General features: G+C 37.5%; 5 protein-coding genes, 1 non-coding gene and 1 pseudogene across 10 annotated transcripts; 5 read left to right on the top strand and 2 right to left on the bottom strand.

Annotated features, from left to right (window-relative positions):
• Positions 1-89: 89 nt before the first annotated feature.
• LOC133722717 (histidine kinase CKI1-like) lies at positions 90-4659 on the bottom strand (annotated as a pseudogene).
• Positions 4660-7570: 2911 nt separating this feature from the next.
• Positions 7571-8654, top strand: LOC133719998 (cyclic phosphodiesterase-like). Its single transcript, XM_062146195.1, has 3 exons — positions 7571-7954; positions 8112-8160; positions 8295-8654. The coding sequence occupies exons 1-3, from the start codon at positions 7631-7633 to the stop codon at positions 8501-8503; spliced, it is 582 nt and encodes a 193-aa protein (XP_062002179.1). The 5' UTR covers positions 7571-7630; the 3' UTR covers positions 8504-8654.
• A 1649-nt stretch (positions 8655-10303) lies between these two features.
• LOC133719717 (cyclic phosphodiesterase-like) lies at positions 10304-11526 on the top strand. Of its 4 annotated transcripts, none has more exons than XM_062145884.1 (4): positions 10304-10431; positions 10567-10894; positions 10994-11042; positions 11229-11526. In XM_062145884.1, exons 1-4 carry the CDS (start codon positions 10313-10315, stop codon positions 11429-11431), a joined length of 699 nt encoding a protein of 232 aa, XP_062001868.1. In that variant the 5' UTR covers positions 10304-10312; the 3' UTR covers positions 11432-11526. The 4 variants fall into 4 exon arrangements, with proteins under 4 accessions (XP_062001868.1, XP_062001871.1, XP_062001870.1 ...); XM_062145887.1 differs by having other exon boundaries at positions 10994-11055; XM_062145885.1 differs by having other exon boundaries at positions 10367-10450.
• Positions 11527-12391: 865 nt separating this feature from the next.
• On the top strand, positions 12392-13657 carry LOC133723928 (cyclic phosphodiesterase-like). Its single transcript, XM_062150798.1, has 3 exons — positions 12392-12901; positions 13017-13065; positions 13276-13657. Exons 1-3 carry the CDS (start codon positions 12575-12577, stop codon positions 13479-13481), a joined length of 582 nt encoding a protein of 193 aa, XP_062006782.1. The 5' UTR covers positions 12392-12574; the 3' UTR covers positions 13482-13657.
• LOC133723929 (universal stress protein A-like protein) lies at positions 13636-15137 on the bottom strand. 2 transcript variants are annotated; one of them, XM_062150799.1, is made up of 4 exons: positions 14736-15137; positions 14550-14665; positions 14351-14469; positions 13636-13913 (listed from the first exon to the last, which is right to left on the bottom strand). In XM_062150799.1, exons 1-4 carry the CDS (start codon positions 14932-14934, stop codon positions 13817-13819), a joined length of 531 nt encoding a protein of 176 aa, XP_062006783.1. In that variant the 5' UTR covers positions 14935-15137; the 3' UTR covers positions 13636-13816. The 2 variants fall into 2 exon arrangements, with proteins under 2 accessions (XP_062006783.1, XP_062006784.1); XM_062150800.1 differs by having other exon boundaries at positions 14757-15116.
• A 6843-nt stretch (positions 15138-21980) lies between these two features.
• Positions 21981-24150, top strand: LOC133722516 (GTP-binding protein SAR1A-like). The gene is made up of 3 exons (XM_062149399.1): positions 21981-22245; positions 22592-22723; positions 23604-24150. Exons 1-3 carry the CDS (start codon positions 22117-22119, stop codon positions 23922-23924), a joined length of 582 nt encoding a protein of 193 aa, XP_062005383.1. The 5' UTR covers positions 21981-22116; the 3' UTR covers positions 23925-24150.
• LOC133724002 (small nucleolar RNA snoR83) lies at positions 23084-23202 on the top strand. The gene has a single exon (XR_009853421.1). It is a non-coding gene; the product is annotated as a small nucleolar RNA snoR83 (small nucleolar RNA).
• Positions 24151-25090: the final 940 nt, after the last annotated feature.

Here is a 25090-nt window from a genome sequence, read left to right as displayed (position 1 = left end):
CATGTCCTGTTTTTGGTAGGGAAATCCCACATGGGTCCCACCTGACACAGTGTTAGTATGGGCCCACGTTTTTTGGGTCCACTTCTGTGGTCGGTGGCACCTGAGGAAAGGCTGGATAGCTCTGCAAATGAGATTGGAAAGATAGAGAGAATTTTCTGATAGATCATCGGAATAGTCTGTTTATGGTAAAATTCGGACTGTTCTGAAACAGAGAAGCAACTCTCTCAGTGTGGACTGGCATTTATGGAGTTTTGAGGAAACAAGTGTGGTCCTATTTATCAACCTACACCTGTCACCTTCAACCATGACATCGTCTGTGATGGGTGGTTGGAACTTGTGAGTTGTGAGCAACTAAATTACATCTTTCAGTAAGCTTTTATTGAATATGGGTTTCAGTGACCGTCATCTTTTGCATTTTCTTTGGCTGCGGAGGACTCTGCTGCAAAAGGATAGGCCAAATACTAGTTTCAAAGGTATAAAAACTGTGTTGAATCGGGATATGTTACAAAATTCATGGAATGCAAAGATATGATATCAGCCTAGAAGAACATCAAAACTAATTTCCAGCAGTTATGTACCATAATGACTTTGCTTTTACATTCTTTCGAAACAGAAAAAAAATGACAGGATTGTAGTTCAGAAGTGTCACTTGTTGTCAATCAATGGAATAATTTTCATCAAACTGTCCACCTGAAATGGTTTAGTCAAATGGAAATCCATTCCTGCTTCAAGTGTCTTGCTCACTTTCTCACTCATTGCATGAGCTGTTAATGCTATAATTGGAAGATGAATGTCATACTTCTTTTCCTCCTTCCTTATCAGTCTTGTTGCCTCATATCCATCTATTATCGGCATCTGTAGAAACAAAAACGATTATAAGAATTACATAACATATACGAAGAATAGATCCTAGAAGACATGTTTTCAATTATATTTTCATACTACCTCGCAATCCATGAAAATATAGTCGTAAGGAATGGATCTAGTCTTATCCTCCTCACTGTGATCACTTAGAGCTTTACAAACTTGATCAAACGCCTCTTTCCCATTCTGGCAAACTTCAACAACGGCTCCCAGTTTGCGAAGATTTGAACTAGTAATCCTGCGCAACACTTCATTATCATCGACAACCAAAACTTTCTTTCCATACAACAACTTCAGACTACTATCACTTTTTTCTACATCACCTTTATCTATGACTATCTCTACTTGTTCCACCGACTTGTCGTGTTGCGCTTCTTGAGTGTCTACTTTTCTTGTTTCGAGCCTTGGTAAGTTACACCCCTTAAGTTCAGGTATTAATCCTAGAACTTTGTACAAGCGCGATCCATGAAATGGTTTGTATATGATATAATCATTTGGAAGGGCAAGCTTATGCTCATCTAGCTGCATTGTGTTTCGCGTGATTGAATTGTCTAACCACACAACCTTGCATTTAGAACTTTGAATGCCTTTCCTGAAGTTAGCCACACAGTCATATAGCTCAGAGAAAGCACCAGCATTTGTGTCAACCACTATTAGGACAATGCCTGCAAGCAAGCTTCTTGAGTTGGTCTTTTTATCTTCTTCAATTTCCTTGATACTTTGAGACTCATCACTTGGTCTTGAATCGGAGTTGTTGGATGGAGATGTGTTTATATGTTCAAGAAACTCTGATGGGGTCTCCGAATAACTGAAATAGGAAAGGTCTAACTTGTGTTTGATCTTCCCAAGTGTCGGAACAAGTTGTTTAGCATGCTTTACAGTGGTAACTTTTATGTTCAAGTTTCTGATATACTTCACCAACACCTTTCTTCGTTCATTGCCTCTTATAAAGAGTACAACACGAGATCCTTCTAGTTTAGGTGAAGGTGGCAAAAGGTGTATTCCAAAAGGTCGAAGTGGCCATTCCTCTTCCATTTCACCGAACTCTGGTTTATATGTCTGAAGAGAAACATCAAATCTGAAGCAACTTCCTCTCTCACCAGCTTCTTTATCAAGAATTTTTATCTCTCCACCCATTAGACGCACCTACAAAATTCAATTCTGTTTTATAAATATGCAATGTCATATCAAACTTAGGAGATCGACTTCAACAATAAACGAAAAAAATTTCACAGAAGAACAAACTACTAACACTAATATCTAGTTAAACCGGTAATTAAGCAATTGGTTAACAAAATTCTGTCTACAACTTGTTAATTATTAACTTGAAAATGTTTAAGAGTTCTGTCTAAAAAAGAATATATCTAAAACTTATCACGAGATACGTGTTTGAGAAAGCTGGGAAGTTATCATTGATAAAATCATTAAGTTATTGCACACAACAACTTTAACAAGTATATAAAAACTCTCACTGATATATACCAATTCATAGCTAATTACGGCTTTTTTTTTTTTTTGGGAATAAGTCAAAAAGCTAAGTTTAAATAACTTAAAAACAAAAAATTATTATGTGTTAAAGCTCCAGAGATTGTTCTAAAAAAAAAGTCCAGAAATTTACTTACCAAAGATTCAACAATACCAAGTCCCAAACCAGAACCTTCTTTTCCTGTAGCATTGTCTGTAACTTGAACAAAGTTTTCAAAAACAAATTCTCGTTTGTCTTTAGGAATTCCCTCGCCTGTATCATCGACCTCAATGACAAACTTTGTGGTATTAGGGTCTTTTTCAGCCCTATGAAGGACATTGAAATCTTCCTCTCTCTTGTAAAACCACCATGGCCACTTCAACATACGACTACGATTAGAAGCAATTATTGAGTTTTCATAACTTGTTTTCGCAACCATGGCACGAACTGTGATATGACCTTCGGATGTAAACTTCACAGCATTACTAATCAAGTTGCACAAGATCTGTTTGAGTTTTCCTCTATCACCCCTTACATGACATGTTTTGGCAAGTGAGTTGTCACAAGGATCAAGCAATATATCTACATCTTTCTTTATAGCAATAGGATAGAACATATCAACAACGTCCTCGAGGAGCTGAGCTAAATTGAATTCTTCTATTTCAAGTTGCACTTTCCCAGCTTCAATTTTACTTATGTCCAGAACAGTGTTCAATATGCCTGCATTCAGTAGTTTTGTTGTAAATCAAACTATTATAGACATAATTATATATATATAAACTTATGGTAATGTTCTTATAATATTTGACATGTCATGTTACCAAACTACTAATTTTCCCTACACATTTTAACAAGAATCCACCAAATTCATGGGCTGCATTTACAATTTCACAACATAATGCATTTTTACTAGTAAAATGGAAGTCTACTTACCTATGAGGTCCTTTGTACAAGTATCCATTTGTCTCAAGTTGATTGCTAGCTCAGATTCTGGTTTGGCATCTTGATGACACAACTCTATCAAACCAGTGATGGCTGCCAAAGAAGCGCGCACATCATGGTTTGCTCTACTAAAGGCTTTAGTTTTGTTCATACTTTTGCGCTCTGCTTGGCGAGTTGCACCTTCTTGTTTTATGATACGTGCGCATAAGATCATTTCTCTATTTGCAGCTCTTATTATCCAGAATATAAAGAAGCAAAGAGAAATTAGAATTATGCACAACAGAAGCCCAAGTAAAGCTCTATATATGTAGACTTTTTTCAAAAGTCTATTAAATGTTGGATAAGTCAGTACATATACCTGCAGGAAAGAAAAAAAAGAGGTTCTTAATTATATCGGTCAAATTAAATTGATAAATACACAAACGCATAAAAGGGATACGTACCGATGGGATTCCAACAATCTTGAGGGTATCACAATACACTGTGTACTTTATTCCATTTATTTTCAATAAATGACTAGATGACTGATTGCATAAGAATCTATCAACAACACCTATTACAACACCATAAAGATTCACTGCTTGCACTGTAACCGTGTTGTTGCTTATCTGAAATTGGGTTTTGGGAAGTTTTGATTGCACAATCACTTGGCCATCTGAAGTAGCTAGGTGAAAATAACCGTCATGAAAATCTACAGCGTTAAAATGATCAACAACAACCTGTGCTTGCATACCGAGCGAAACCACACCTCTTCCGTCTACAGCAACACTACTAAAAAACAAGCTATTTTGAGCTCCATCACATCCGGTTCCTAACCAAGAATACCCACTCGTGTTGTTTAAGGCTTGTTGGAACCAACTAGCATTTGGTGTGAACATAGAGTTTGAATCAATATTTACTGCAACACCATATAACATCCCAGTGTCCCTATTTACTGGTTGAGTATACCAATTTCCAGAAGATGTAGTATTAGAGAACACTACAGTAGTTTGACTACCCAATCCAAATCGACCCCATTCACGATATTCAGAGTTGTGAAGTGAGAATAATAGGTCATCCATTCCAACATAAGTAACCTGTGAGATGTGTGCAATTGTCGAAAGTGCTAGAAACAATGTTGGTGCAACCTGAATAAATATATTTTCAACATTAATATTATGATTCGATCATATGAAGCAAAACAGTACTTACCAAGCATTTATAAAAACGTGTCATAATTTAGTACTAACCGTTGTTTGGATGGTACTGAAATCTAGTTCAGTTCCATTGAGTGATGAACTCAAAGACCTTGCCAGTTTTATTGTTGACGGATTTAATGGACTTAGCAATTTTGCAGTGGAGTGGATGCTGAAATTTGATTTGCTGAGTGCTTCATGTGAGAAGAACATTATACGGTTCTCGATTGTTCTTGTCATCCTAAACAACATTGAGATGATCAAGCATGAAGGGACCTGCAAAATAAGCTTATTAGTTTGTAAAGTACCCTAATTTGTATAGGCCTCATAAGTTGAAATATATATACAAATTCCTTAATGTGGAGAATTACTACAGTATTTTCTAATCACTAAAAATATATATATATATAAAAAAGTACCAGAACAAAAACAAAACACAAAAGTCTTGAACAAAGCTTCAATATTGAGTGAGACTTCATTATCGTAATAGTGGAAAGCCTGGCTTTACAATCTGCATTTCATGGAAAATGAAAAATTAATTAGTAATGTCAGATGCATACAAAAGCAACCAAATATGTATGTAGCAAACTACTATATATGATACATGTCCTGGATCAAGAGACACATAATTTTTCACAATTTTTTACACGTCATGTAATTCTCTTAGATCCAAAGACATTCGATGGTCAAAATTAAGCATGAGAATGACATGTCATGAGGAGGTTTCAGTTGAGGCAGAGTTCAATGAGAAAATTATTGAACGAAGATGGAGCTTGGTGAAGACTAATATGATTATCTACTCCAAACCTTAATTACCTTCTCTAATTACCTTCTCTTCTTATAATAAGAAGAAACTGCGGATAATCCTTTTTGTTGCAAATCCGTCGCACTCAAAACCAGAGCTAAACAGGAGCACTCTCCAAAATAAAAGATTGTGGAGAAGTCTTTGAGAATCCAGAAGGCCAAGGAAATGCAGGCAGACAAAAGCCAGCTAAATAAGAAATGAAGCAAAAGTCTTTTGATTTATAAGATATGCATGAGCAAGTTGCAGATAATCTCGATTGATACTCAGTACAATGCAAGAGGACTCTTGTTAGTCCAATCCCATATGAAGCATTTTGACTAAAATCCAATACTAAATAAGTAGGAGAGTGTAATTTGGAAACAAACTCTTCTACTAAATAAAATCTCTGAAATTTTTCCAAAAACTAAATCTGATCAAATTTTTTTTATAAGTTGTAACGTAATTAATATTCATTCATACAATGGATCTCCCGCTGTTCCAAGAGTCCAAGTGCAAGTATATTACCTATTTTGTTTTGTTAACATATAACAATCTGTTCTAAGCATTTCTTTACGTGTCTATTGTTGAGCAGACAATAATATTTGACTTCCGACTTTTGGTGCTGTTTGGCTCCAAAACCAGTCTGAGTAGCAAATTGTCTCTTTTGAGTGCGCGAGCATCGTCGGGCCCTTGACCTGACTTCTTACCAAATGTTGTGGACGAGGAGAGCACCAACCTCGTCACTAGGTTCTTTTCTCTGCCTTTCGGAAAAGAACTTTCGCTTTATAGATAAGGACTTGCGGCGTGATCTCTTGCGTCACCGAGTCGATATTTAGTGTTGTAGACTAAGCAGAGCAATCAACGGGAAGTAAAGAACTTTCGCCTTATGGATAAGGACTTGCGGTGTGATCTCTTGAGTCACCGAGTCGATACTTAGTGTTGTAGACTAAGCAAAGCAATCACCGGAAAGTAGGAGAAAGTACGGGTTTGCTAAAGCGTGACTTTAGCTTCGCTGGGTTGCGAGGGCGTTACCCTTGCTTCGCTGGTTTCAACTAGATTGAAGGTAGGTTTGCTCCAGAGAGGCTTTGATAATCTGAGAGATTAATGATTGAGAGGTTGTTTTTCTATATCGTCTTTCCTCTATATATATATATAGGCTACTCGCTGCAGATTCTCCTTCCTAATATGAATGAAATACTATATTTTAGGCCCACAGTTATTGGCCTTGAATCAAATCAAAACACTTATTAGTTTTGATAAAAATGTCGTAGGCAATAAGTAATAATTACCTGCCTCTTGACATAGCTAGATTATAGGCAAGATTAATTGCCTCTTGGAGTCTTGGACGTAATATTCTTGGATGCAAACTGTTGGATATTCTTAATTGCATACATATCTTCGTGAGGACTCTGTAGCTCAATGGTATATGCAATCAGGAAGGATAACATTATATATATAAACCTTGTTTATTGCAATTAAAGGTGATTGATTCCTTAATCAATAAGAGCCCATGCTTGCACGTCCACATCCTTCCCTCTTGCTCTTGGTAAGCAAACCAACTATCCTTAATTATCAAATATTTAATAATTAATAGTAAATCAGGGAATATTCAGATTAGCTCCGAGATTGCTCGATCTCAAAGCAGGCTTATTTAGCCTCTAAATAATATATTTCGAGCTTATCGGAAATATATAGCTTGAGCCACGGATATTGGCTCGGATTCTCTTGCATTCCACTCAAGATACCCATTAAACACTCATTGACATATGACAATTGTATTTGATTTACAGTTCAAGAAGCAATAGTATCGCTATCGCTGAGCCGAGTTTATCTTCAGTGGACTGGCACAAATGACAAACATTTCATGGAGGGGATCGAATATTTAAAAGAAATCTACATGACAAAAGCTATAACCCGTTCCCCTGTTCTAGTGAAAAAAAAAAAAACAAGTTGGAGGATTAAAGCAGTCTAGAAGAGAATTCTGGTACACCAATGTAGAAATTCCTAAGGTCTTCAAGCAGAGCACTACCATATCCTCATACATCCTCATGGCCGGATAATCATTTACAAATAAATGATATACTAGTCATGTACGTATGAACATGATTGGGCTGCCATCATCGATTACAAATAAACGATCTGAATAAACATATTAATATGTTTAATCAGATTATATTTGACAATTGCACACCCGGTTAGGAATGCAAGAGAACAGGACTCTCTAGAAAATAGGCTTCTGTGAGGCTCTAACACGCGTCCATTCCCCCTCAAACAAACTCTACCTTCATCAACTACTTCCTAACGATATTTGGCTCTTGCTCTTTTTTGTGTCTTCTCTCATTTTCTTTCTTGCATTTCAGACGTTGATCTCTTTCACTGAATACTTGAACCATTATCACTATGGCAAACCAATCTGAACCAAGCACTGCTACCAGCACAGATGATCTGAAGTTGCACCGGTGGGCGGTATGGGCCATCCCACCGGATAACATTTGTAAGAGAGTTAAAACGGTAATGGAGGCCCTCCGGAAGGAATTTGGTGGGCCTGAGGTCGAGCCCCACATCACCGTTGCGGGCTCCATTCTCTTCAATCGCTCAGAGGCCATTGAGAAGTTCATCGGTGCATGTAATGAGATAAACCCCTATGTTTGTCAAGTCGATCAACTTGAGACTAGCAAATTCTATTTCCAATGTGTTTCCCTCGTCTTTCAGACAGATCATCAGGTAATTGAGCTAATTGTTGGTCATTCTGCACTCTAAAATTAATGTTTATTTATTTTGAAATAATTAAAAAATCACAAGAAACTGTAAGTAAGAATGACATCTAGTGTAAATTAATTCTTTAAACGATGGTAACAACATAATTTGATTTTGTTCTCAGTTGACACAGGAAACTGGACTCTTGGCTGCGCGTATGTATTGCAATAGTGGTAAGATCTTTGCAACAATTTTCATGGAAAATCACATATCACATTACGTACTATATGTGGTTAACATCCTTTTTTTTTTAATCAAGATGAGTAATAAATTGGATTTCTATTCTGGTTCTTTGATCGATGCGCAGCTAATATGCCACATTTGAGCTTGTTCTATGGGGATCTTACAGATGAAGAGAAGAAAAGAGCAGTAGAAATAGTGAAGAGTGTCGATGAGGGACTTTGTACCATTAGCTTCACCATAAATCGGGTGCAATTGTACAGGGTTAACTTCGAAGATAAAACTCAAAAATCTTGGGAGATGGTTTCTGAATGCAACCTTCGACCCAAAATCTAGAATATATGCTTGTTTACAGCAGCCTCATATTGTAATAACTAATAAGAGTACTGTAATTGCTCGACTGTCTCTTGCACCATCATCAACAAGTACTAAAGTTCTACAAGTTTTCATGTCATTTATGATGATCAACGTACGTGTTCTTATTGCATGTCTATAACTCAATGCTAAGTTAGGAGATGTAGAAATTACACCAACATTTGAAATATAATCCGTTTGATTAAATTTACAACAACAAAAAAATTGAAATGAAAACATTTGCCAATCGATGCACTTTTGAGCAAGGAAAATACATAGAGGGAATGAGATTTTATGATGTTCAAAGTATTCGAAGTTCAACTTATATTATGTGCTAACTATAGCAAATTAATTTTTCATCGAATCACACAAATCATATTGCTGACCTTGCGGTAGCCCAATTATACTCTAAGAAATCAAAAGAAAAAAGAAAATAAATAGGACTCAAAAGAAATTTTCTACCCTTAATTTCAGTCATTCAAGTACACCTTTGGCTTTTTCACCAACTCTCTTCTCATGGCAAACGTAGAACCAACCACCGCCGGAGACCAATGGTCGTATTTTGTGGGAAACGTGTTGTAGTTTACCTTATTTTCATTTTTCAATTTTGATTGAAATATGGAACATGTTAGAGTAGTTCTGGGGTGTGTGGAAGCTTACTTTCTAACAAAGAATAAGGGTCTTTCTGCTGTTGTTCTTGGTTTGCTTTTTGAATTGAATAGACGTTACATTTTTTCACTGAAGCATAAATGTTAGTGATTACTAGTCACTACTAAGTACTATTTCTAAATACTTGGTAAACTAAGGTTAAATTTATATGCCATTAACAACCAACGACAGTAAGTACTCTTCTGAAAGTTGACATATCCAATTTCACATTTAGAAGCAGTGAATTCTTGTTATTTGTTAATTTTCTGAGCATTAAGAGAATGAAGATTTTAGATTGCCATTGCTGATACTGCTCACTCTGAAAATTTTGAATTCATTTAAGCATGAAGATCGATTACTGATTACATGGATTTGCGATTTGTACTGCAGGTAATATGCCACATCTGAGTCTCCTTTATGGGGAGCTGACAGATGAAGAGAAGAAACGAGCTCAAGGAAAAGTTAGTGTTCTCTGTTCTGGATGAGACCATTACCAGCCTCAATTTCACCATAGATCGCCTTGCGTGTACAAATGTCACGATGAAGACAGAACTCAACAGTCTTGGGAGAAGATTCTTGAACTCCTCCTTAATTAGGTTCTAGTTCAATATTTGAGCTTCTCGCTATACTAGTTGAGCCTAGCGAGCAGTTAATTGTAATTCAACACTTGAGTGTGATCTATATAGTTCGATACAAATACAGATGTTGAAGTTTGATGCTATATAGGTTTTGGATGTATATGTTTTTTAATTAGCAACTCTGTAGCTTCATGTTTGATGCTATATAGGTGTTGAATGTTTATGTTTTTTAGCAACCAGAGGTCATGATCATCCATTCTGCGTAGGAATAAAAAATGGAGAGCAAATGATAAATTAACTAAGGACAAGAACTATGCTTTTGATTTGTGTCAATGTGCATGATAGTTTTTTGCAGCTTTTGCTTGGCTGTGTTTTCTGTTTCTATGTATAGTATTTTGATCAATGGAGTTCGAACTTAGAACCTCTTTCAAGGATGGGAAAAGAAATACAATGATACTACGAGCTTTAGAGTTATTGTTTTATTAGGTCCCTTTTACTCGGACTATGCATCCACACATGGTGAAGAAAATTTAAACTGAATTGAGCTCTATTTTTTAGCTTTTTCATGGAGCCACATACATTTATCTCAGTATCAGCTCTTCATGGATTGCCACTTACTGTTTCTTACATAGATCACTCCCAAATGAATTGTTCAGAATCATCCTCATTGAAGCTAACATTACGGTAGAGTCAAATTATCAATGTACTAGGATTTTTTCTATTGAGTGTGCTTATTTTAAGAAGATTTTCCTTCCTAAGAAATTAATCTTGGCATTTTCTCTGATCCACCACTATTGTTCTTCTCGATCTAATTATCAGTCTGATGCCATCCCAAGAACAAGAAGCATTGGAAGCGTTCAAGGATGCGCAAGAAATGCACATGTATGCAGTGTGGGCTCTTCCACCCACACATGTGCTCCCACGAATCAAGACGGTGATGGAGGGCCTACGGGCCGAATTCGGTGGGCCTGAAATCGAACCTCACATCACCGTCTTAGGATCCATGTTAAGGACGGAAGAAGATGCGATCCAACAATTCAAAGATGCTTGTAACATTATCACCCGTTTTGAATGTAACGTCGATCACATTGAAACTAGTCGGTTTTTTTACCAGTGTGTCTCCCTCATCATTGATCCAATCGAAGATGTAGAGCCCTACATTTAATCATCATATTATATGGATTAAGTAGGTATTTCTTTTAGTTCATACTGCCTGCTAATAATGCATGTACATTTGTTTTCTCAGTTATGGGGTGAAATCGGGCGCTTTGTTAGGATCTTCGAACACACTTTCCGTAAGTTGAACATGTAACCATGCACAAATGAATGAACTTATTCGGACTTTGGATGTAGAGAAATATTGATGAACCATGATTCTTGGATGGGCCGATTTTTTTTTTTTTTTAAATGTTGTTCTTACCTAGTGACATATATTTCATGGAATGAGAATATTAATTTGATTTCTGATTGACGTGATGCAGCTTGTTGTCCACATTTGAGCCTCCTTTATGGGTATCTAACAGATGAAGAGAAAAAAAGAGCTAAAGAGAAAGTTACTACTATCGATGAGGGCTTTGCTAGCCTTAGCTTTGATGTTACTCGCTTTGTATTATGCAAGATGAACATCCAAGATAAATCTCAACACTCTTGGGAGAAGATTCTGGCAATTGACCTCCAACCATAATTAGTTAGTTTCCACAATATATGCTTTGTATGCAACTTCATAATCAAATAATTGTATTATGATTTATTCAAAAAATAATTGTATTATGACTACTCTCTCTAGTTCTCAGCGGTATTTTTAATACAAAAACATTCATAGTTTTAGATTAAAACATTGATGCTCATCCATTTAGGCCAATAACACACAATTTTTCGTGAAAGTTGACATTCTCAAAATTTTTTAAGAAATTCAAGCAAGTGACAAAAGATAATGAAGATCTAGAAGAGATACTACACTAATTTAAGAAACGTGCATTACCACTCATAAGATATAATAATCTAAGAGATAATTAAGAGCTAGAGTGATAGAAAAAAACAGTCTCTTAAACCAATTTATTTAATCTGAAATCTGAGATCATTGTAAAAGAGGTTATGGTTGCTCAACATATATGTTTTGAAGTTGAGAAAATGGAAAACTCATAAAGGAAAAAGATTTTGACCCGTGGTCTTTTGGACTCGATCTAACAAGAGAACTTCAGTAATCACAATGAACAGCACAATTCGGCTTGTGTGCGTGAAGCGTGTCAAACCTCTGAAAAACTCTATAGCACACAATTTTTCATGAAAGTTAGATGCTTGAATAGTGGAATTTTAAGGAAATTTATGTTGTAACCCTAAGAAACCGATCATACATAGTTGGAGCATTTATTTTAATTTTAAAATAGAAAACTATTTCATCCGTCGCCATTCGCCAAGTTCCTCGGGAGAGGTCATTTCCCAATAATGAAAAGAGTGGATAAAGCATAAACTCTTCTATGGACCTAAATCAATTGGTTTTGCATATCATCTCCCTACTACAAAGTACAAACAAAAATAAATAATATAAAGAAGTTGGTACCTATTTTTTTGAACACAATAGAACTTGGTACCTTCAACTATCGCAATAGGGGGTCGTCCCTGAAAAAAGGCATGCAAAAGAATAGGACTTCCTGAAAAATGGGATTCTATTAAGCTCTCAAGAGCAATGCTTCAATCTCTTTCTTTCTAACCATAAACTGTGATCATCTCAAAAGCAAGAAGCTCCTTCCTTCCTACTCGAATAATTTGTACTCTACGTCTTCCTCTTCACTTTCTTCTACGTTCATTATATATTCAATTCGATCTGATGCCAATTAGCCCTGAACAAGAAGCTCTTGAAGCGCAGAAGGATGCGCAGGAAGTGCACAGGTATGCGGTATGGGGCCTCCTACCAGAGAATGCGAACACAAGGATCAAGAAGGTGATGGAGGCGCTCCGGGAAGAATTTGGTGGGCCGGAGATCGAGCCCCACATCACCATAGTCGGATCCTGCCTAATGACGGAAGATGAAGCGATCGGCTCATTTAGAGAAGGTTGTAACTCGGTCAAGCAAATCTATTGCAAAGTCGAAAACTTCGAGACTAGTAAATTCTATTTCCAGTGTCTTTCTCTCGTCATGGAAATAACCGAGGACGTAAGTTTGTTTTTTATGTTAATGATTTGTTCCATAATTCTCTATCTCTCTTAGGTCTTCGCTATAGCCTGCTTGAGATTTGATGTAAAATAATGTACTACCTATTCTTTCTCAGCTAAAGGCTCAAACTCGTTGGTTTGCCGGATGTATGAATCGCCCTTTCCGTAAGTTATTTACATTTTCATTTTCTGTAAAATATTGTATGTGCAAAAAATTAGCAAATAATTAATTTGCGGCTGCACACTTGCCAAAAATACTCCGAAGATCAAATTTGCGTTGTTCTTCTTTGAACCAGGGATTTCGAGATGAGTTTATGTAATGAATGAGGATTTGTTTCTTGGAATTGATTGATTTTATGTGAATTTATGATGCAGCTGCTATGCCACATTTGAGCCTCCTATATGGGAATTTGACAGCTGAAGAGAAAAAAAGAGCTAAAGAGAAAGTTCTTGCTATGGATGAGAGCATTGCTGGACTAACATTCCTCTTAAGTAGGATGGCATTGTACAGAGTCAACTTTGCAGATAGAACTCAAAAATCCTGGGAGAGGATTCTTGAGGGCCACCTTCGAGTCAACTGATTAGTTCTCCAAAGTGAATAATGCTTTACAACTTTTACAACTTATAAATAAGGCGTTCAGAAAAATTTGGGGCAATTTAATTGTACCTTTGAAATGATATGTATAAACCAGATTGTTCGAATTATGTAATCGCATTGTGTGACACAGTGATCGATGAGACTCACTGGTATGTGATAGTTCCATTGATACATTATAAATTTACAGCATGAAATTTGACATATACCAAAAGAAGAAAAAGTTACCAATTTATCGTACAAAGTACAAACTGTCTAATTCTACCAAGCCCAAGCCAAGAAGAGAAATTTGCAAAGAAGAAGAAGCAGAGAAAAACAAGATCATTTGCTCCCACAATTTGTTTTCGGCTTCTTCACAATCAACACAGGACACTTCACATTCTGTGCACAGTGGTTGCTCACACTTCCAAGGAAAGCCCTGCAAAAAGCAAATAGCAAATTTCTTTCAATACATTCTTCAAAATGGTTTAAAATATTTTTAATCAAATTCAATGTTGGTTCATTTTATTTTAGTCCTCCTATCGATCCAGATACTCTGGTTTATGATACAAAACGATCACACACAAGAATGTGGTAGAATTTTCGTCAAAACACAACGATGTAAAAATACGCTTAGTATTATTTAGTGACATTATAAAATATAAATGGGTGGGAACTGGGAGTCGTGAGTTACAATAGACTAATTATTTTATAATGATCACACAAAAAAATGAAAAAATACGGAAAAAAAAAGTTACACACTACTATAACTCTGTAAATCTACTAATTTCCACCATCAACTCAGATTAAAAAGTAGATCTAACGGTTGAAAACTCAACAAAAGAAAAAAGAGTTAATGGGGGGGGGGGGGCCTACCTCTTGATGAGACCATAGCCATGACTACCCATGACAAGAACATCAGCACCGATCTGCTCCACCAGATGGCAGATCACATCCCTCGGATCACCATTCTCTACTCTCGTCTCCACCTTAACCTAGCCCAAAAGGTCAAAACAAATTCAAAACAAGCCAAATGACATTTCAGCCCTCACACAAACAAAACAATGACACTCACATCCTGCTCAGGAAGAACATCCCTGCACATCTTCTTGGCCTTCTCGACGACGGAGCTGGCCACCTGGCCGCTGTACTTCTCCATCGCCGCAAAAATATCAGTCGAAAACATATACCCTGTATCGCAACCAAAATTACACCACTGAATCCCTTACCATAAACAACCTCAAACAATTAGCAAAAATACCTGACGGACTCTCTCTCCTACCTGTGCCATCTAGGGGCATGTACACAGCTTTCGGGGGCTTAACGTAGACCAGGATAAGGGTATCTTTGGAATTTTGAGAAACCACGTTCTTGAGGCACCAGGAGAGAGCGTACATGCTCTCCTCGCCCTCGTCGACTGCCACCAGGATCTTCCGCTCTGTCTCTGCCACCTCAGCCATTTCGTTGATCGGAAAGTTTTATTTCCAAAGTTAAAGAAATATGAACTGATCGAACTCTGAAAAAGTTTTGGAGAGAGGTAAGGAGGTGAAGTGGTTATTTATAGTGGGAAAGTTGTGGTTTTTTTTTTTCTGTTGGCGGTTTCCCGGTTTGGGCTTTGTTGGGTTTGGTGGTTTTGAACTTTGAAGACAGTGGGCTTTACTTTTTCAGCTGTCTTCTTCGAAGGTTATCTGGTTTTGAAGGTTCCGGAGAATGGTTTCAAGGTTTTGAATTGGATAAGCCTTCCCATTATTAAACATCTGGCCACAGTTATTATATATATAGAAGATTATCTTCCTCATAAAGAACAAAAGTACGCCCCAACGTCAATGAAAGAATTTGTGCTTGATTTAAAAAATTGTGATCTTTTGTTAATGAAAAGCTACTATTGTTTACTCGTAAAATTACTGATATGTGAAAGAATGTACAGTACGTCAACGTATTGGTGTATCAATGGTAAATAAATTTTTCTAAATCCAGTAATAGATCAATTTTCCATGGTAGATTGCCAGATTGGCTTGAACTAATTAAGCTGATCTAATCTACCGATGCATAGTGTGTTTGATTTTTTTTTTTTTTGTTAAAGGAGCAAGTCTCTGTTTAAATAAAGGTTGTTGATATACTTGATCGATGCGCCATAAACAAACCCCGGGGTTTTAAGCTCAATTGATGTAACATGTAGGTATAGCCGTATAGGTACGGTGCAAGCAAATCTAAAGAAAATTCTCCACCATGAAAGGTACTAATTAGTCTCATATATAAACCTAACATTGTTTCTGTTTTAGGGAATCGATATTTGAGAGAGAATTTGTTGTACTTTCATTGATAACAGGGGCCTCTTTATATAGAGGATCACAAGCAGAGAGATAGATTGTATATGGAAACATAATCGTACATTGATTGAATATCTACTAAAATTCTCCGAGATTATCTCTAATACAAACCCTATTACAACTAGAGTAAGTAACCTAGAGTTTGGGCCAGACACATATTCTGGATTTACTTAAACACTCCCCCTTGTGTCGCCCAAACGTGATGCTCTTCTCGTTGCCTCATTAAAAACCTTGCCGAGTAACGAAAACCCAGTGGGACAAAAATAACCTCGGTCGAAGAGAAAAAGAGCACAACACAACCTTCATGTTTTGAGATAAACATGTAGACATCTTCCCCTGATGTATGCGTCTCCCCCTGATAACTACGATCATGGGAGTTCGGATAACCTCCTCAAACGATGCTACCAACATGTTTCTCAAAAGTGGAATTTAGGCAATGACTTAGTGAGCAAGTCTGCCACATTGTCCTCAGATTGAACCTAGTTCACTTTGATCTTGAGGAGAGTCTGTTTTTGCTGATTATGCTTAGTATTGTCACTTTTGATGTAGCCTTGCTTCATTTGTTCAAAACAAACAACATTATCCTCATAAATGCTCGTAGGCTCATCTGTGGTAGACTTCAAACCACAATTACCTCGAACATGCGTAATTATAGATCCAATGTATAAACATTCACGAACCACCTCGTGAAGAGCAATAATCTCTGCATGGTTCGAGGATATAGCGACAATGGTCTGTTCCGTAGACCTCTAAGATATCGCAATCTTGCCCATGGTGAACACATAAGCAGTTTAGGAATAACTTTTGTGTAGGTCAGAGAGATACCCACCATCAGCAAAACCTTCCAAAACACCAATGTTGTTTTAGGATAGGGATAAAGGACGCAGGCCAGTATTGGCGGCATTCCTGGTGCGTGATGGGTCTGAATCCATCATCTATTTGTGGGGACAGAACAAGCCCATATCAATCATACATATCAAGTATCGAAAGATATCTTTACACCAATCCAATGGCGTCGCGTTGGCGCAGAGCTATACCTAGCTAACAAGTTCACAACAAACGAGATGTCTGATCTTGTGCATTGGGGTAAGTACAATAATGCGCATATTGTACTTAAGTAGGGCACATCTTCTTCATCATCCTTCGGACGAAGAGAATCATTTTCAGGATCAAGACTACGGACGATCATGGGGGTGCGTGAAGGCTTGACCTTGTCAAAGTACCTAAGCATCTATCAACACAATGCTCAAGTTTCAAACCGAGACATAATCATGTTCTCCCAGATCCTTCATCTCAAACTCAGATTTCAAGTGTTCAGCTGTTTCCCGTAACTCTTTAAGGGCTTCCAATGAAGATCATGTCCAACATGAACCGCGATAGAATCCGAAACTTGTCTTAGAAACGCGCGGGCATATCCCTTCCCAATCAAGTAGTCACTTTAGTGAGCGTTTCAACCTCATTGCAAACGTGCTCTATGGTCTACAACTACTTGACTTGGGTAAATGAAGTCCACTATGAACCTTCATGTATATTCCATATCTAGATCCCCATAGAGATACGTAGTAACCACATTTGTAAGTTGCATGTTCAGTTATTTGGAAACTACCAAACTGACAAGGTAGTGGAGTGCAATGACATCCATTGCAAAAGAATATGTCTCATCGTAGTCAATTCCAGGGCGTTTTGTGAAAAACCTTGCGCCGTAAGGCAAGATTGTCATATCTTTTTCTCATCACTCTTTCTAACGAAGACCTATTAGTCAATAGCTTTTATGTTAGGAGGTGTTGGCATCATTGGCTCGAAAACCTTCCTCTTCGTTAGAGAATCCAACTTAACCTGGATCGCATCTTTCCATTTAGGCCAAATCTCTCTACGTTGGCTTTCATTCATCATCGGAGCGTAGTTCGATATCATCGGACTCAACCAACTCATGCGCAATAAAATGCGAGAATACATCATCAATCATGATGGAGTTTCTATCCCACGTCTCATGTACACTAGTGTAATTTTCATAGAGCTCTATATTTTCAGGAATAGGTTCTGACATTGAGGCGTCCCCCAACGATGACCATAATCCTGAAAATTCTCATGAGACAGATTTTGAGTGTCGATGATCAAATGATTGGGTTGTGCCAAAGTATCCTTCGAACCCACGGGCCTCCCACACATCCTAGCTGGGGTCATGCCCTGTAACACTAGAGTGTCACTCTCTATGGCGTTGGCGCCATGCCTACCTCCATGTAGGGTGGCATTGCGTCCTCTTGTAGGGACGTCCATCCTTGCAGGCATGTTTGCAGCAGATATATGTGATCTCGTCACTTTAGCGGGGATCGAGATGAGACATAGTTGGGACAGACCACGACAATTCCTGTTATGCGGGTAGGAGAGAGAAAGAGAGAAAGGCTAGGGTCTCTGCCCAGCCGGATAAGAGAGAAAATTTGTGTAGTGTCATGTTACCGAGAAGGCACAAGGGGCAAAATTGGAAACAAGTATCTAAAGAAACATATTCACATTGCTATGTAAAGGTAAACACACGTGTCTGATAAAGAAGTGAATCTGGATCATCCAACCGCATAGGTGCGGTTGCATAAAGCATTCCCCACTGGACAAGATGGTACCCGGACTTTCAAACGAATCAATTAGGTATCTGAACTTACAAAAACGCATCATTTAGGTATTTCTGTTAACTTTCCTTCCAATCTTCGTTAAAATTAGAGGTAAATTCGACATTTCAACACACTTTTCACATCAAAAAGATATTTATACCCTCAATAATTAGACAATAAAACCATGAAATCTAAAAACCTCTAGAATTGGAACACGACCAACCCTAAATACCAAAGGAGAGACCGATAGATAGCTTCCAATTTGGTTTACCTTTTTCTTTTCTTTTTTTCACTTGAAGGATTCTAAAGAAAAATAAGAACAAAAGTATGTGGAATGTCTGTTTTGCCCTCAACTTTAACGGAGAGTGGATGGAAATTTGACGGAAGTACCTAAGTGAAGTTTTTTGTAAGTTCAGGTACCTAATTGATCACTTTGAAAGTTTGGGTACTATTTTGTCCGGTCTATAAAAGTTTAGACCCTGCCATATTTATAACCCAAATAGTTTTCTATAGTAATAGACTAGAGTTATGCAGTCGTTGACTAGCTTGAATTCAAACTGGCCTAATCTACCACCATATGGAGCTTTGGAGCAAGTCTATGTTTGATTGAAGATGATCTAATTGATATACCACTTCATAATATATCGTAAACGACCCCGTTTAAGCTAAGATCAGAGTAAATTAGTAAAACATGTCGGTATGAGTGTAAGCAAATCTAAAAAAGAAAAAAAATTCTCCACTATGAAAGTTATTAATTAAGTAATTAGTCTTTGGATATAAACCTAACATTGTCTCTTATTCTGCTCAAGAAATGACCAAAGGAGAGAGTACTATTCAAAGTCCAAAGGAAGAAAGGAATTTTTACTAAAATCTGTATAAAATATAGACATGTCCCTTTTTATCAGATAAACAACCCAAATGCTACAATTAGTCTTTCGTGAGTCGAACTCACAACCTCCCACTTACGAAGTGAAGACTATACCTCTCTTTATAGAACTGGAATAATCTACATTGCAAGGCGTCCTAAGGACTATAGGAATCATATATAGAATCTCATATCTCTAAATATCAATCTTCACATTGTAGAGCTTGGATATATCACAGGGAGCAGATGGCCACAAACTAACTAAAGTGAAGCAAAAAACAAAAGTGGCATCTACTTTAATGAGAATTATCTTTCATTTATATATTTTGATTAATTAAGATATATTTTTATAATAAAATTAAATCAAAACATTCCTTATGTCCAGTATCATTTGGTCTAGTAGTATAAGTCTTCAATTTATAAATAGGATATCATGAGTTTGACTCATAATAGATTAGTTGTTGTATATGAGTTGTTTATTTTATAAAAAAAAAAATCCTTATAACTACGTAAAGGCATAATCCAATAGTAATAGCAATTATTTAATTTCTCATTCTTATATTTTACTAAATACACAACTCAAAGTACTAAAAATATCCACTGATGGAGAAAATTCTAAACCCTAGCCACTTCGGCATTGGGTCCCAACATCGGAGCAAGTCGCCGACCCTAAGCGGAATAATCCTCTCCGCAACGCGTAGCTTGTGCACAGCCTTCCAATGTCAACCATGTTTGACGAACACCCGATCAGATCTGCAACATTCCGGGGTGCGAATGGTCTTGCACCTCTCAGAGAACAGCCCTTGCCGGAGTGAGTTCATTAGGGAGAACGACTGGAGGGTGGCTATCAGTTGGAAAATCCGACCAGCGAGGGGACGCCTCAAGGCCCTGTGTGGATGTGGTGATCCTGATCAGTCACCGGCTATTCCGACCGCCGCTGGGTGGAGATCGAGGCTTGGGTTGCAGAGGACGACCATCTTTGGTGGGGCTTTGATGCAAGAATGGCTTGGGCTAGATGTCTAACACAAAGGCAGCGGCAAGATACTCGGAGCTCCGTTCTAAGATGATCGTCGTGCACCGTTCTGCCAGTGCGATTATGGCGTCAAGTTCGGCGGTAGGGAAAACGGGTCACGTCGAAAGGGAAGTTGGTCTGAGGACCTGGCTACGAGCAGTTTGGCAGTAGGTGGACGAAGGACGACGACAACGTCGGCTATGATGGGCAACGAGGCAGAAGTGGGGGTGCCCAGATCATTTTGGGGGCCCACATGGATTTGGTGGCCTGAAGTAGTCTGGGTGCCCAAATCAAAGGGGTTTGGGATGTTCAATGCTGATAACTGATAAGAGTACCCTTTGGTTTTGGGCTCTTTGGTGGACCAAACTGTTGGGCTCGGGTTCTTTAGGGTTTCGGCTTTGGGATCCAGGAGGATTGACTCAGACAATCATTTTTACATTCCTTCCAAACCTCCGAGCCCAAGTGTTATGGGCAACGAGATATTTTAGTTTAGTTTTATTTCTGAACTTTGCCTAATTACTATGTGTTAATTTTCATAGTTCTTAGAGCATCTCCAACCATTTAGCTATAAGTCATTTTGACTTTGGTTTTTTGGTAGAGGGATCTCCAACCATGCTCTTGCTTTAGCTATTTTGACTCTTGAGCCATAACTGGAGTCAAAATGACTCAAGTTTGTAGAACGAAAGCCAAATTTCTTTGGCTGAAAAAATGGTGGGCCCCGTTGCATGTGCTACATATTGTAGTTAATTAATTCTCGAAAATGATTAATTTATTAAATGATTAATTTATTAAATGACTTTGGCTTTTGACTAAAGATGGTTGGAGATGCAAAAATTGAATGAATAGTGATGACGTTAGGGGAGTCATATTTTGCATATGGCTTTGGCTTTTGACTAAATGGTTGGAGATGCTCTTAGGCTCGTTGAATAAGTGAGCACTGGTTGTCTAATACCACATCCTAAACTTGCCCTTGAGTCTGGCAAGGAAAGGTATGTATCCGTGCCATTCTGGCTTGAGATGAATGAATTACTTGGTTCAAAAAAAAAAAAATAGCAATTAGGTTTTTTTTTTTGAATAAAGTAATAGCAATTAGCTTAATCGCGGTAATGAGGTCATTGATGAGGGAGACTAGTAATTTTCAAATGTTGAATCAAATGTTAAATTTAATTCATGATAGTGTGATACAATGTTTTTTAAAGATAAATAATATATTACAATCAAAGTGTTACAATTTTTTTTTTTTTTTTCAGATTGAGGGTATGCCAACAAAATTTTGACAGTATATGATTTTATAGAGAAGGTTTGTGGTGACAAAAGATTCTTCGCTACATGTGTATTTTTTTTTTTTTTTCAAAGTCAAGATATGCCAACTAAATTGAGAAGGATTTTGGAGATGGCCTTATAGAGAAGGATTTTGGCGACAAAAGTTTCTTTGGTACAGGTGTGTTTTCTTCAAATTGAGGATATGCCAACGAAATTTCGACAGTACATTATTTTATAGAGAAGGTTTTTGGCGACAAAAATTTCTTCTTTTTTTTCAAAGTGAGGATATGCCAACAAAACTTCAACAATACATTATTTCATAGAGAAGGTTTTTAGCGATAAAAATTTCTTGGAAATTTCGACATTACATGAAGGTTTATTTCACTAAGCAATATTGGACGGCCAAAATGGCTCCAAATCTCCAATGAGATCCCAAACCGTGCGATTGGAAGAGAAACAAAACCCACATAAAATATAGAGGAGAATAGTTGAGTATCAGCTAAGAAAGAAAGACTCTCTCCTCCTCTCTGATTTGGAGCGATTTTCGATCTGTGCGTGAAACAGCTATGTTCTTGTTCGATTGGTTCTATGGGGTTCTCGCGTCGCTAGGCTTGTGGCAGAAGGAGGCCAAGATCTTGTTCTTGGGTCTCGATAATGCCGGCAAAACCACCTTGCTTCATATGCTTAAAGACGAGGTCTTTTGCTCTCTATTTCAATCCTTTTCATTTGATTTGTAATCTTGGGTTGTTGTTTTTTTCACTGTTTGGATGATCTTTTGGAATTGTTGGTATTTCGATTTTGATCGAAATTTCAATGTGGGTTCTGTTTGATTGCTGGGAAAGTCCACAATTTTATACAATTTGTGTTTTCTGTTCAACTATAAGCATAGAATTGATTCAAAGATTTAAGCTTGACCTGAAATATCTTTTTCATGTTATAGAAGCTCTGTCACAGAGAGAATCAGTAAAATGTTGAATAGGAATCAGTAGCATTTTATTTGATTTTCTAATTCTGGGTTTTGCTTGTGATGGGCTATTGCAGAGATTAGTTCAGCACCAACCGACTCAGTATCCGACATCTGAGGAGTTAAGCATTGGGAAAATCAAGTTCAAGGCTTTTGATTTGGGCGGGCATCAGATTGCTCGCAGAGTTTGGAAAGACTACTATGCCAAGGTATTATTGACGATATAATGTCAGATGATATACTCATAAGGCAACTGGTTTTCTGTGTATATGAACTGTTTTGAGCTTCAATTGTGATAGAAAGTCGGTTGTGTCGATTGTTTCATTGTTTGTGCTCAATGGGAGGCGTGGTTCTTGTATTTGGCAACTAGTTATTGCAGAAATTAAGGGTTAAGGGTCCCAGAGTCAATTTCAAATTGGAAACAATGCAAATAATTGTATTTCTGTTTTTCTTGTTTAGTGTTTTGAATGCGCATGCGCATACAAGATTCTAATTTTGGTTAGCTAGCTAGATGACAATACTCACCAGCCACATTAATTGTTAAGTCTTGGGATCTTTGTGCCTCCATAATCCCAGATAAAAGTTTTTGTTTTTATCTGATTCATGGGAGGCAGATATAAATAATGGCAGTTCGCTGATAGCAACTTTTGTGTTTAGAAGTATGCTAATAGTAGCTCACCAGACACACATCCTTTGCTTTTGGAATTTTCTTTATGTAGATGGAAAAATAGTTAACCATGAGATAAACTTGTGTTGTCGACTACTGAGTCATGGAACCACTTTGAAGGAGGACTTTCTTTAGGGAAATTGTACACAGTAGAACTTGGGAGATGTAGTTGTGTATGTTGTATATGTAACCGCCCCTTATAGTGGGGAGATGTAACAGCTGCCGACTGACTATGTGCTTGTCTATCTTTTGGAATATCTCATTGAAATTTTTTTGGATATGACTGATCGTCTTTGAATGAATGGTATAGCTTGAGTCTTTGAGGGTAAATTCCAAGTTTTGCTGTTTTCTCTTACTGAATTCATATTATTTTCTCTTTAGGTTCTGCTCATAAGAAATGCATTTTGTTTTTGTTTATAAAGGTGGATGCAGTTGTTTACCTAGTGGATTCTTATGACAAGGAAAGATTCGCGGAATCAAAAAAGGAGCTGGATGCTCTCCTCTCTGATGAGGCATTGGCCACTGTACCATTCCTTATTCTGGGAAACAAGATTGACATACCATATGCGGCATCAGAAGAAGAGTTGCGATATCACCTTGGTCTGAACAACTTCACCACAGGCAAGGGTAAAGTGAACTTGGTAGACTCGAACGTGCGCCCTCTCGAAGTATTCATGTGCAGCATTGTTCGCAAAATGGGTTATGGAGATGGATTCAAGTGGGTTTCTCAGTACATCAAATAGGAAGCACTAGACAGTAAAGGCCACTTGTCTCACCCTTCATTGTTCTTTCCAGTTGAACCGAACTATTATTGTTGGAGATACTCTGTCGCTTCCTTTTTGTTATCATGAAATGACAAAACATACCCCATCCATGTTATGATGAGCAAAAGCAATTGACGATTTGTGCTCTGATCACAAGATACATTTTCTTTCAAATTTTCTATATCCCTACTCTATTGCGAGAACACTTCAGTGTTTTAGGTGCATCTATGCATCAAATTTTAGGTGTCCTGCAGTTTATACTTCTAATGTATTATGTATATCTAAATCAAATAATAATAGATAAATAGGCAAATGTTTAAATAAAAAAATATAGATTATGAGGAGCTTCAAATATATGAAATCTATATATTGCTACCCCTAATATATTCTCGAAAAAATAAGAAAGAAATTTCATTAGAAAATGAAGGCAAAGAGTTGCCTTTCGATCTCTACTGCTACTCATAACAATTCGAAATGTGGTGATCACCTTATTTTGCTCTGGATACCTTCCTCTGCGCAACACAGACAATGGGTGCAGCACCTACTACCACTCTTCACACTATATTCATCCACGCCTACACAGGCCGGTGAGTCATGGAAATGGCATTGCTACGTACTGTTATATAAAGCTCCTCGATCGATCATCATCTGCACACTGCTCAGTGTTCATCATCATTTCATCAATTAGTTAGAGTTATCCTTAGTGTCAGTAATGGAAATGGCATTGCTAATTAAGTACAACTGCATGTAGTCGCTCCGATCCGCTGCTTATTTCTGTTTTTTCATCTAGGTGCTAGAGCAGCAATCAGTACGATTATCTTCAATTCGTGCAACAATATCCAATAACCTTCTGATTTAATAATGAAGGTTGTACGTATTCCAGGTGCATCTCTCCCAAGACTATCTCAATCCATGGTGCGATCATCATCTGTGCCCTACTCGATGTTCATCATCATTTCATCAATTGGTTAGAGTTATCCTTGGTGTCAGATATATATGGAAGATCTTATGTTGAACCGAGTACCATGGATGAAGAAGACCTTCGGGAGAGATGCACTTGGATTGCAGTTTTGATTGTTATAGCAGAAGGTTATCGGCCATTGTTGTACAAATTGAAGATAGTCATACTACAGGTTGCCATCAGA

Source organism: Rosa rugosa, chromosome 7 (assembly GCF_958449725.1).
Source record: "Rosa rugosa chromosome 7, drRosRugo1.1, whole genome shotgun sequence".
NCBI classification, from domain to species: Eukaryota; Viridiplantae; Streptophyta; class Magnoliopsida; order Rosales; family Rosaceae; genus Rosa; species Rosa rugosa.
This window is presented reverse-complemented; position numbering and strand designations above follow the sequence as displayed.

What these genes read in the sequence shown, in the direction of transcription:
- LOC133719998 (XM_062146195.1), top strand. Translation starts at nt 7,631, where the DNA reads ATGGCAAACCAATCTGAACCAAGCACTGCTACCAGCACAGATGATCTG. An exon ending in TCTTTCAGACAGATCATCAG is followed by an intron (nt 7,955 to 8,111) that starts GTAATTGAGCTA and finishes TTTTGTTCTCAG; the next exon opens with TTGACACAGGAAACTGGACT. An exon ending in GCGTATGTATTGCAATAGTG is followed by an intron (nt 8,161 to 8,294) that starts GTAAGATCTTTG and finishes ATCGATGCGCAG; the next exon opens with CTAATATGCCACATTTGAGC.
- LOC133723929 (XM_062150799.1), bottom strand. Translation starts at nt 14,934, where the DNA reads ATGGCTGAGGTGGCAGAGACAGAGCGGAAGATCCTGGTGGCAGTCGAC. An exon ending in TAGGAGAGAGAGTCCGTCAG is followed by an intron (nt 14,666 to 14,735) that starts GTATTTTTGCTA and finishes GTTGCGATACAG; the next exon opens with GGTATATGTTTTCGACTGAT. An exon ending in ATGTTCTTCCTGAGCAGGAT is followed by an intron (nt 14,470 to 14,549) that starts GTGAGTGTCATT and finishes CTTTTGGGCTAG; the next exon opens with GTTAAGGTGGAGACGAGAGT.
- LOC133722516 (XM_062149399.1), top strand. Translation starts at nt 22,117, where the DNA reads ATGTTCTTGTTCGATTGGTTCTATGGGGTTCTCGCGTCGCTAGGCTTG. An exon ending in TTCATATGCTTAAAGACGAG is followed by an intron (nt 22,246 to 22,591) that starts GTCTTTTGCTCT and finishes GGGCTATTGCAG; the next exon opens with AGATTAGTTCAGCACCAACC. An exon ending in GGAAAGACTACTATGCCAAG is followed by an intron (nt 22,724 to 23,603) that starts GTATTATTGACG and finishes TTGTTTATAAAG; the next exon opens with GTGGATGCAGTTGTTTACCT.
- LOC133719717 (XM_062145884.1), top strand. Translation starts at nt 10,313, where the DNA reads ATGGAGCCACATACATTTATCTCAGTATCAGCTCTTCATGGATTGCCA. An exon ending in TCATTGAAGCTAACATTACG is followed by an intron (nt 10,432 to 10,566) that starts GTAGAGTCAAAT and finishes TCTAATTATCAG; the next exon opens with TCTGATGCCATCCCAAGAAC. An exon ending in GATCTTCGAACACACTTTCC is followed by an intron (nt 11,043 to 11,228) that starts GTAAGTTGAACA and finishes GACGTGATGCAG; the next exon opens with CTTGTTGTCCACATTTGAGC.
- LOC133723928 (XM_062150798.1), top strand. Translation starts at nt 12,575, where the DNA reads ATGCCAATTAGCCCTGAACAAGAAGCTCTTGAAGCGCAGAAGGATGCG. An exon ending in TCATGGAAATAACCGAGGAC is followed by an intron (nt 12,902 to 13,016) that starts GTAAGTTTGTTT and finishes ATTCTTTCTCAG; the next exon opens with CTAAAGGCTCAAACTCGTTG. An exon ending in ATGTATGAATCGCCCTTTCC is followed by an intron (nt 13,066 to 13,275) that starts GTAAGTTATTTA and finishes TTTATGATGCAG; the next exon opens with CTGCTATGCCACATTTGAGC.